Below are 12,190 nucleotides of genomic sequence, written 5' to 3'. Positions count from 1 at the left end.
CAGTGAAGAGGGGTTGACAGACTGCCCAGGAAAGCTGGATATGACAAAGCTCAGCAACTGAGTGAGAGGTGGGCCAGACTACACCTACTGAGGTCTAGAAGAAGAATCTGCTGAGGACTCCATACCCTCATTATCAGCAAGAGGGGGTACTAGGCATGGGTACAGAGATGATCTGATGCCATACAGTGGAATCCTAAAAAAAGGTTCAAATCCAAATGAGAATTTGTCATTCAATAAGATAGCTTACCAAATTAGCAAAATGTGGACATTTTCAGCTGATGAATGGATAAAGATGTGGGGTGTGTGTGTGTGTGTGTGTGTGTGTGTGTGTGTGTAATAGAATATTACTCAGCTATTTAAAAGAATGAAATCTTGCCATTTGCAACAACATATATAAAACTAGAGTGTATTATGCTAAGCAAAATAAGTCAGAGAAAGAAAAATACCATATGATTTCACTCATATGTGGAATTTAAGAAACAAAGCAGATGAACATAGGGGAAGGGGCAGAAGAGAAGGAGGCAAAGTATAAGAGACTCAAATATAGAGAACAAAGTGGGGGTTGCTAGAGGGATGTAGGTGGGGGATGGGCTAAGTGAGTGATGGGTATTAAGGAAGGTACTTGTGATGAGCACTGGGTGTTATATGTAAGTGATTAATCATTAAACTCTACTCTTTTTAAATTTATTTTTATTATTTTTATTTTTTCAAACTTCTACTCTTAAAACCAAAATTACACTAAATCTTAACTAACTAGAATTTAAATAAAAACTTAAAAAATTAAGTACATGTTATTGGGACAGCTCAGAAACCTTTGAAAAAATACAGAATTTTAGTAAAACATCATACTACAGAAAGGAAATCAAACACTCCAAGCACCACACATTTAAATATTTTAAAAATGAGATAATGAAAGAGTTCTACGTTTTTATAATTTTTTTAATTTTTTATGTTTTATTTATTTCTGCGAGAGAGAGACAGAATGAACAAGGGAGGGTTAGAGAGAGAGGGAGACACAGAATCTGAAACAGAGTCCAGACTCTGAGCTAGATGTCAGCACAGAGCCCGATGCGGGGCTCAAACCCATGAACCATGAGATCATGACCTGAGCCAAAGTCAGATGCTTAACCAGCTGAGTCACCCAGGCACCCTTAAGTTTTTATAATTTTGAAGCAAAAAACTTTATCTAGCTTTGGCTCAAGATTAGAAATGCAAGACATAAAAACTGAACAAAAAAAGAAAACAACTGCATAAAAATAAGTAATTCTCCTTGGTAGAAAGAAACTTGAATCAAAAGTAAAATCAAAATACTATTGGTAATGTTCATAAAATGTAACATCTCAGACAAAGTGCTATTTGCCCATTATGAATAACCTCTATTTAAATATCAAGAAGTCCAGAAAGAAAGAAAGAAAGAAAGAAAGAAAGAAAGAAAGAAGGAAGGAAGGAAGGAAGGAAGGAAGGAAGGAAGGAAGGAAGGAAGGAAGGAAGGAAGGAAGGAAGAAGAAAAGAAAGAAAAGCAGGCCAAATAAATGAAGTGACAGTTTACATAAAGAGGAGTAAAATTATCTTTAACATATGAAAGAATACTCAATTTCATTTAAGAAAAAGGAATAAAATTTTAAATGGCACAGATATTTAGTTTTTAAGAAAATCTAAGACATTTCCCAATGTAATTTCTTGGGAATATACATTCTAATTCTGAGGGTGCACAAGTCCTGTGGGGAGGTATGGGGCATCACTTATTCCTTGGACAGTACAACTTGCTCACATAAGAGTTTAAGCAGTTTTGTCTTTGGAAGCATTGTAAGCATTTATGCTGGATACATACCTAAGAGTAAGAGTCTATAGATGAAGGCAAGCTATTTTCTAGCTGGAGTACCAGTTCACATACCAGCATCAAATGAAATTCCCATGGTTCCACATCTGATTTCAGTAGACAAAGTCCTTCCGCTTGCTCTTTGTCAAACACACCTTGGCTATTATTGGCTGTCATCATATCCACAATTTTAGAATCAGCTTGTTAAGGTGCACACAAACACCCACCTCCCCAACACACACACATAGATGGGATTTTACTCTATGTCATTGAATTTGTGGTTCATATTAAGGAAAATGAACTTCTTTCGATATTGAGTTTCCCAATACATTAACATGTTACAGTATTCACTTATTTATTTCTCTTAAATTTCCTTCAAATTATATCATAGTTTACTAGATAGACACAGCATTCAAGTATTTGATATGTTTAATCTTATTTGCACAGCATTTTTAATATCAAATTATGTTTGCTTTTTTATATAAAAATAAATTGATTTATGTTTACTATTCAGCCAACTTATTTATAAACTATAATGAGTTCATTGTAGATTCTGTAATATTTTCTCTATAGGCATACAATTTATATCACACGCCAGTAATACTAAGTGTACAAATTTTTACTCTTTCCCTCTTTTACATCTTCACTTAATTATCTTTTTTATCTATTCCTTTTCAAAAATGTAGTCACACATAAAATTCTGTTATCTAGGTAAAAGTTTCATTGGTGAGATAAATGACATGCAAAGTGTCACTTAGGATGAAAAAATATTTTCTAATCTCTGATTACCCAATTAAGGACCATCCCAATATTGCAAATACAGTCTTGTACATGTGATTGCATTTGATTTATTTCATTAGTTTATATTAAATAATCTTAACAAATGTGTTTTTCTAATGTTAACTTTTCCCTCCAATAAAATAAAAGCTACACAAAGTTGGATTTTTGTCAAGTCATTTTATGCATTCTAGGTTAGGCTCATCATCCTCTGAATACCCCCTGAGTGACCACAGTTAAGGTCACATGAGAGAAAATAATCACCCAGATATTCCTTACCTGAATTCTTGACCCAATATATTAATGAGGTACCATAAAGTTTATTTTATTCCAAGATAAAAGGTCTGGAGTAATTTTTTATGAGGCCCTGGAATACTGGAACAGAAGCATTCCATAATTGTTACAAAATCCACTTTCTTTTTTTAAGTTTATTTATTTATTTTGAGAGAGAGAGAGACAGAAAGAGAAAGAGTGTGTGTGCTTGCATGAGAGTGCATGAGAAAGAGAGTGGAAGAGAGGGAGAGAGCGGGAGCAAGAGCAAGAGAGCAAGAGAGAGCGAGAGAGAGCAAGAGAGCAAGAGAGTGAGAGAGAGAGAGAGAGAGAATCCCAAGTACTCCCATGCTCAGCATGGAGCCAGATGTGGGGCTCCATCTGAGGACCCTGGAATCATGACCTGGGCAAAAATAAAGAGTTGGATGCCCAACCCACTTTCTTGGTAGCTTTTCTTCCATTATTTATCTAGGTTGGCACCCTATATAGACATTTGACTAACAGTTACTATCTTTTAACATCCTGAGCTCTGAAGTTATTGTCTTAACTCATTTATGTTGTTTTTGTAAGATGCTATTTCTAGAATCATATCTATTTAGATTATAAAAGAACCAGATGGATAAATTAAGGTGTGTCAAAAATAAATGGTTCAAAAGAGTATTATATTAAAAAAGGGAGAGTTTTGTTTTTTTTTTAAAGCCTTAGTTATCACTTAATCCAGCACTATTGAAAATGGATCCAAATGAGTTGCTAGTATTTAGCGGGAAGCATCTGAAGGAATATAACCAATCAAATGAACAAAACTTAGTTTCCTTAATGGTAAAGTCCTACTATTATTTTAGGCACCATAATGATTCTCTTTTCAGGGGTCATCTTTCTTAACCCAGAAGACCGGACAAAATGATGCAGTGAATGTTTCTAGCACATTGATTTTAATTTCTATTAATATCCTGGACCAAAAGAATTAATAAAGTCAAGAAATCTTATAAAATAGGCGAGTTCATATTTGAACAAATAAACTAAATGCTCTTCATATTATTTCTCTGCAAAAGCAAGGAGACACATTTTTTTGCATTAGTAAAGAAAGTATGAAACTCTGAGAGTATCACAAGTACGGCTCAGCCTACATAGTCAAAATGTTTCTACAAACAGAAAGTAGGGCTAAAAGAAAAGTAGAAGAGGTGCAAAAAAAAAAAAAAAAAAATCCCGAGCTTGTTCAGGTAACTAAGTTTCAATTTTTCCAAAGGGCTATCCATCTCAGCTAGTTTAAAATTTGTGGGGGGGAGGAGAGTGGTAGAAAACTTAAAAGATACATCACCATACTGAAAAACCTCTATAATACCTTTTTTGTAAAGCTTCTATTGTTAATCTATTCTTAGATTAATTGTAGGTTAGGTTTTAAATCAAAAAGAGGCAACATCTGCCTGGGAGTATAGCTCAGGGGGAGAGCATTTGACTGCAGAAAGAAGTAACATTCGTTTGTTGAGTGGTAAACCTGGTAAAAGAAAATAAGCTAGAATCATTCAGAAGTTGTTTTCCAAAGGCTTACCGTACAATATTCTTTATTAGTGAAAAATCAAACCAGCGCCATGACAGGCTTCAGGAGGCCCCAGAAATTAACAGGCCCAAATTTCTGAGGCATGACTCAGCAGGCTTAAACAACCGCCATTCCCCTGCCGGAACCAATCACGGGATGGGAAGTACCGGTCGTTCCCACTGCTTCTCGGCCCACCTAGTTTTAAACTCACCAATCCCTCTGCAACGCACAGACCTCCGCCGCCACCCTGTCCTATCACATTGTAGTTTCCGCCCATCACCCCTTTCCCGCCCTGTCTGAAATAAAAACCTTTTCCCTCCATTGTTCGGGGCTCTCAGTACGCATCCACTGTGTTGGTGAGGTTTGAGAGTCCGAGCTTAAGCACGAATAAACGCCCTTTGTTTTTACATACGTGACTCGGAGTCCTTGGTGGTCTTGGGATTTTGGGGAGATCGCGATCTGGGCATAGCAATTAGCTGATGTCTTTTTGAAACTAATAAAAAGTACGTGCTAGCTAAATAAAGGAGGAAAGGAACATGGATATTCCCAACAATTTTTAGGGCAGTGGTATTGGGGCCTTAAATATTAAATAAGAGAGACTTTATTGTTCAGTAAAACAATACCAGTAATGTCCCTAATTACCAGTGAATTTGTTGGCGGAAGTAGACTATTTCACTAAATATGTGATTTGATAAAAAATTCGTTTGTTATTGGCAACAGAACCACTGTAGATAGTGGATAGAAAGCCCAGCATAAAACCATAAACTCAGGAATGACCATTCACTAGCTGACAGACATTTGAATTATTTCTAGTATTAGAATATAGTGAATAAAGCTGTTTTAAAGATTGCAACAAGGACTTTGTGTATCCATATATTTTGTCTTCGGTAAAAAACACAGAGTGAGATTTTCAGTATATATGACGTGTATATTTCACTTCATTGGAAATTGTCAATTTTCAATTGTCTGCACCATTTTGTTTTTTAAAATGAAAGAGAGCTCCATTTTCTCTGTATCCTTGTAAGTACTTTTTATTTTCATTTCTTATCATAATTTAAAAATTCTACTCGTTCTAAAAATTATAGTCATTTTAGTAGGTGTATGAGATTACAATGTGGTTTTAAATTTTATTTCCCTAATCTCAAATGCTATTGAAGTTTTCCATACACTTAGTTGACATCTGTTTATCTTCTTTGATGATGTGTTTAACTTTATATCCATTTTTATTGTTTTTTTTTCCAAATTATTGAGTTTTCAGGCTTCTTTATATATTTTGGATATATACCCTTTATTGAATAGCTATCTAGTGAATATTTTGTACAAGTCTGTGGCTGGCTCATTCTCTCAAAAATGTCTTCCACTAAGCAGAAAACTTAAATTATAATGAACAGTTTATCATTTTTCATTATTATGGTTCATGAATTTTGTGTTTTATATACAGATTAGTGACTAACGCACGGCCACACAAACATCTTATGTTCTCTCTACAAATTTTGTAGTATTAGATTTTATATTTAGATCTAACATCCATTTGGTAACAAGGGTATGTTTATCTTTTCACCAGTGGCAAACTCTATTAGTTTAGCTTCCTGGTAAATCTTGATCTACTCATGTGAATTTTCCAACACTATTGTTTTTCAAAATTGTTTTGACTACCTGATTTCTTTGGCTTTTAATGTAAGTTGCAGAAATACCCTGTCAATTTCTGCAAAAATGCTTTTTAAAATTTTAATTAGAGTTATACTGAATGCATGGATATTTTGGAATTGCGCTTAATTAATAGATCCTTTGTTCATAATTGGGTTGGCTAAAAATGCCATCCTTTCCATTGGAATGCCTACAAATTTTTCCTCCCTTCCTCCTTCCTCCCTTCCTCCCTTCCTTCCTCCTTTCCTCCCTCCCTTCTTTTTCTTTCTTTCTTTCTTCTTCTCTCACCCAGATTCCATGGCCAATATTCCTCAATTACTAATTTAGAACCTCTGAGTGTACAGTTCAGACATCTATGTACTGTTTACAATTAGAAAATTTTAAGTAAATAACTAATTACTAATATATAGATTAGTATATGGGATCCCTAAGACAATATACGACCATTATATTAGACAACACAAAAAGTTTGACATTGATCTCTACTGTTAGATCTCTAATATTCTAATGTTATACTATGTAAAAGATGATGGTTGTCTGTACAGTGCACCATATCTCTTGTAACTACTTTCCATTCATGTACTTATATCATATCCCCTCTGTGAAACTCTCAGTGAAATTAAATATACCTCTTCTACCACTTAGAAGTATAGCATTTAAAAGTTAAATAAGTATAGTAAGCTTTATTAAATGATTTTGATATCATTTAATATCATCATAACCTGTTATAGATTATGCCTTCATATTATTTCATTATGTACATATTACAGAATTTTGAGAGAAATAAACAGGTGTTGTTACCAGAAAAAGGAAACTGGAATTCAGAAAATTTAAGTCATCCACACACTGGCACATAGCCATAGTTTCAGAACCAGGATTACATCTTGCAGCATCAGATTTCTTTTCCAGTTTGATGCATATTTTTTTCCCACTGAGGATGATGTTTACCAGAGGCCAAAGTGCATTCATAGAATCATTTTTCTCATGTAGTTAATTACTCCAGAACTATTCACTTGTTCATTATGGAAAAAAATTAAGTCATCTTGTTGCTTTTCTGTCCCAGAAGAGAATTAGTGTGTTTTGTCCTTAGGGCATCACCATGGACTTCAAGAGCTCAAGAACCTGGCATACAAATCCAAATGCTTAATATTTATAGTATACTTTAACTGAGTGAGCAGTTCACTTCCACAGGTATGAAGAAAAGGTTTTCATTACTTACAAAATATTTTAGAAGGTATGAACTCAAATCTCAAACTAGATTCTACATTTTTTAAGTGTATTTATTTATTTTGAAAGAGCAAGGGAAGGGGAGAGCATGGGCAGGGAAGTGGTGGAAGAAGAGGGAGAGAGAGAATCCCAAGCAAGCTGTGTGCTATCAGTGTAGAGCTGGACGTGGGGCTCTATCTCATGAACAGTGAGGTCATAACATGATTTTAGTTTCCCAGAGTGATCTTTTTATTTTTTTTTTAAATTTGGGATCGATATTTTCATCTGTCAAGATTCTATCTCTCAAAGTGAAATCAGCTGAATGTAGAAGCAATCAGTTCTTATTTCCTTAAATAATAGTTGACAGAATGCCTGTTTGATGAAGAGCCATCTTGGACAAAGTAAATAAACCTCGTATTTGTTGTCCATCTTTCTTCCCGGTCCCTACAGTGAGTACATAATTGTTCTAATGGGGCATTATTTGGAATAAACTTTACTTCATTCATAAACTACCTACTTGCCCTACACGTGTGATCAGATATCAAGAGTTATGGAAAATTATTATGGGCAAAATTAAGAGGGAGATTTATGTAAGCATACTATTATTTTACTGATATGCTCAAAGTAAGAATGCAGTGACAGAGAGGCATCTGGGTGACTCAGTCATTTATGCATCTGACTTCAGCTCAGGTCCTGATCTCATGGTTCAAGGTTTTGAATCCCATGTGGAGCTCTGAGCTAACAGCTCAGAGTTTGGAGCCTGCTTCAGCCTCTGTGTCTACCTCTCTGCCTCTCCCCAGCTCACTCTCTCTCTCTCAAAAATAAATAAATAAACTTTAAAACAAACAAACAAAAAACATAAAGAATGTAGTGACAGAGATGTCTGATACCATAGAATGTTGGGATTCATTGGGGTTAGTCTTATTTTATTATGTAAGTACCATATAACACATATGCATAATAAAAGAAGAAATACTTGGAATCCTTTCATCGCTCAATGCTTTGACAAAAAAAAAGATTTTAAAACTCCCTATTTATTTTGCTGTACTTAAATAAAATTTGGAAGTCATATTTCATATGTATGCATCTCTCACATAAAACAAACACTTGAATTTAATAAAACATATTTTAGTGCATCTCATACACAAGCAATCTACAATCACATGATGTTCATGCAGTTAAACAAGACAGCCACAAAAATTATGGTCAATCTTAGTTATTCATTGGTTAGGAAGATAAAGTTACTTTTCCAACGTAATACTAGGTGTTAAATCTGAGATTTTAATTCAGGGTTTTAGAGTTCAGGCATATATAATGTTCTTTATCTTCCATAAGTGTGGTATTTCAGACACATAAGTAAAGGCTAAAGTTGTAGTGAAGCTGGAATTTCACATATGTATGTCAGTCAACATGCATTTTTAATGGATTCTTTTATTAGTCCATTTTTCAAAATGGACTTTCAAAATTTGGTTGCATATTTTAATTTCTTTTCACACTGCTTCTATCTGCTTAATTCCTATATGTGTGTTTTTATCATGAGTAATATATGAGTTCTATGAATGAACACAGAAGTCAATATTTAACTTAATTACATTGTTTTACTCTGTAATTCTCTAAGGATCAAGTGAATATGTATATGTCTATGTGTGTGTGTATATTTGGGGGATTGGTAAACACACATTTATTTAATTTATTTTTTAATGTTTATTTTTGAGACAGAGAGAGAGAGAGAGTTGGGGAGGAGCAGAGAGGGAGGGAAACAGAATCCAGAGCAGTCTCCAGGCTCTGAGGTGTTAGCACAGAGTTCCATGCCAGGCTTGAACTCATGAACTCTGAGATCATGACCTGAGCCAAAGTCAGAGTCTTAACCAACTGAGCCACCCAGGCGCCCACATTTAAAAAGCTGCTAATTCTATGTATTAAGCAATTTTTCCACATGAATCTGGGAGGAATTTCTTTAGAGAAAATAAAGAAATCTGGACTTCTTTTCCTTCTGATAACAGTTTTAAGTTAATTTTATCATTCTCTTCTGATGTATGAGTTCTCAATATAACAAAAACATGTTGTGTTTTATGTTAGGGACATAAATCATTTGTAGGTCATTGAATTCAATCTAGTCCTTTGGACCACAGATTTTTCACTCCTTTATAGATTTAGGTCTATGACATGCTGAGGAAAAACAAGAGTCACCATGGTAAAATCTTGCTTCTAAATACAGTAGATGCAATATTTCATTATGTTTCAGTGATGGCTGCTTTCAGTCCAGATACTGGTGACTCTTTAACATTTTATTTGTTATACACTTTCCTTTCTTCATACTTTGCTGAAACAGTCTGACAGCATAGAAATATAGAACAGTAATAAAATACGACAATGTAGCTTACATAGTGATTTTATTCTCTTAGCAACAGCTTCAATAAACAATTTTATTACCTATTATCAGTTGATATTTATCTTATAGCAAATATAGAAACTCCATGTAAGCAACTATAACATAGTAAAGGAATGACCATGAATTATTTTTCACAGAAATCTGTCTCAAAATATAACTCAAGGGATAATAACTATATGTGTAGAGAAAAATCTTGAATCGATATTAAGTTAAAATTTAAAAACCAATAACAGTAAAATAAACTATGGAGGCTAAACAGGGGCAACTTCCTGTTAGGTGTTTCAAGAAACCAAACTGGAAAGCAAACAAAAAAACACAATTACTGTGTTTTAGTTTGCAAACAAAGTGCATCTAGTTCCATTAGATCTTCCATTCTGTTCACTACTGCTCTAAAAATACTAATGAAATGAGGTAATAGTCAGAGAACAGGACAACAAAGAGTTATTGGAAAAGACTGCCTCATGTAACAAGTTGGATAAGTCTAACTTATCCCATTTTCTAATAATCTGGAAACATTTTGTCATTGGTTTTGTTATTCAAACCCAATCCAATCTTGTGATCTAAGTGTATTTGCTCCCATTTGACAGTTGTGCAACTTAATGAAAGGCATTCCATGCATGTCGTAGCATATCTAGGATTAGTACTCAGATGTGTACTTCATATTACATAATATTTTTGTATTCAAAATTCTTATATTTATTTGTCTTTCTGAATTTTAAGACGATGTAATATGAAAATAAGAGGTATTAAACAGAAAATAAACTAGCAATTAAACCACAAAAAGTGCCACTGTTTTTCATATGGCAAGTGTGGCCAATGATGAAATAACTTATTTAATTTGTTTGAACAGGGTGATGCATCCACTTGGACCCAACTTCTTCACTGCGGCCTGTTCTTTGACTGCCAAAGATATCAATATGTCCTTCTAAAAAATAGGCATGAGAATATAATTGAGTGGATTGTATTTTCCCAAAAAAATATTGTCTTTAAAACCTAGAAATAAAATCTGAAATGTCAGTAGTGCCATTAGATTCAGATTTATACAGGATTCAGATTGACAATGTGACTAAAGTCACTACATTTATATTAACGGGCTTCACAAATGATTTTAAGCTGCAAGTTTTCCTATTTTTCCTATTTCTAGCAATCTATCTTTTTACCATGATAGGAAACTTGGGAATGGTTTTATTGGTCATTGGGGATTCTCGGCTCCACAACCCCATGTACTATTTTCTGAGTGTGTTATCATTCCTGGATGCCTGCTACTCCTCAGCTGTCACTCCCAAAATGTTAGTCAATTTCTTGTCAGAGAATAAAGCCATTTCATTCCTTGGATGTGCAGCACAGATGTTTCTCTTTATTACTTTTGGAACCACGGAATGTTTTATTTTGGCGGCTATGGCCTATGATCGCTATGAAGCAATATACAACCCTCTCCTGTATTCGGTTAGAATGTCACCCAGAGTCTACGTGCCACTCATAATTTCCTGCTATGTTGCTGGCTTTCTACATGGTACTCTGCACACTGTGGCTACTTTTAGTCTATCCTTCTGTGCATCCAATGAAATTAAACATGTCTTTTGTGACATCCCTCCTCTTCTGGCTATTTCTTGTTCTGACACTCACATAAACCAGCTGCTAGTCTTTTACTTTGCAGGATCTATTGAGATATCCACTATCATCATAGTCCTGGTCTCTTATGGTTTTATTCTGTTGGCCATTCTGAGGATGCATTCTGCTGAAGGGAGGCGGAAAGTCTTTTCCACGTGTGGCTCTCACCTAACTGGAGTGTCAATTTTTCATGGTACAGTTCTCTTCATGTATGTGAGACCTAATTCCAGCTATGCTTTGGATCATGATATGATAGTGTCAGTATTTTACACGATTGTGATTCCCATGCTGAATCCCATCATCTATAGTTTGAGGAACAAAGATGTGAAAGATGCAATGAAAAGAGTATTTGGTAAAAACTGGCTTGCCAATAAAGTATACTTTTTACATTAAACGTTAAATTGAAAGAAATGAAAATTAATGTAATTGTCTTCAGATCAAAAAGCTATAGTTAAAGTGTTGTGTCTTCATTTATTAGTGTATTTCTATACTTCTTGGACACTTTTAAATAAAGATCATAGTCAACTCACCACCAATGCAGTTTTTACACAAGCAGAAACTGTCATCCATTTGCTTCTGTGAAATTGATTTAAAGGAAACTTACTTAAGATGGAATCAAGAGGCCAGCAGGGAGAGCACTTCCTTCCTTCCACTTGTGGTCAGCAGAAGTAACAGGAAGAGATTTACCTGGTATTCCTAACAGGATGAATTCTATACTGTACTACCCCAGCAAGAGGAAGAAAGATTTCCTCTTCCCCTGACTACAGTGCAGCCAGCGAAAGACTGTCACAACCCAACCAATGCAAAATCTCTATACTTGGACTCTCAACTCTCTACTCCTAAACTTCTGTTTACAAGAGCCCTTCCGAATTCCCTCCTTCCTCTGTAAAAGAGTGGTCCCTCTCCTTTTTCTCTGGACTTGCCAATGTTT

At 34.7% G+C, this 12,190-nt stretch overlaps 1 protein-coding gene across 1 annotated transcript; it reads left to right on the top strand.

Annotated features, from left to right (window-relative positions):
• The first annotated feature begins 10,659 nt into the window (after positions 1-10,659).
• Positions 10,660-11,652, top strand: LOC120225822 (olfactory receptor 5T1-like). The gene has a single exon (XM_039224006.1). The coding sequence runs from the start codon at positions 10,660-10,662 to the stop codon at positions 11,650-11,652; it is 993 nt and encodes a 330-aa protein (XP_039079937.1).
• The last annotated feature ends 538 nt before the right edge of the window (positions 11,653-12,190 follow it).

Source organism: Hyaena hyaena, unplaced genomic scaffold, assembly GCF_003009895.1.
Source record: "Hyaena hyaena isolate Hyena2069 unplaced genomic scaffold, ASM300989v1 scaffold_1546, whole genome shotgun sequence".
In the NCBI taxonomy this organism is placed as follows: domain Eukaryota; kingdom Metazoa; phylum Chordata; class Mammalia; order Carnivora; family Hyaenidae; genus Hyaena; species Hyaena hyaena.
The sequence above is the reverse complement of the archived record's forward strand: the minus strand, read 5'-3'. Positions and strand labels throughout refer to the sequence as shown.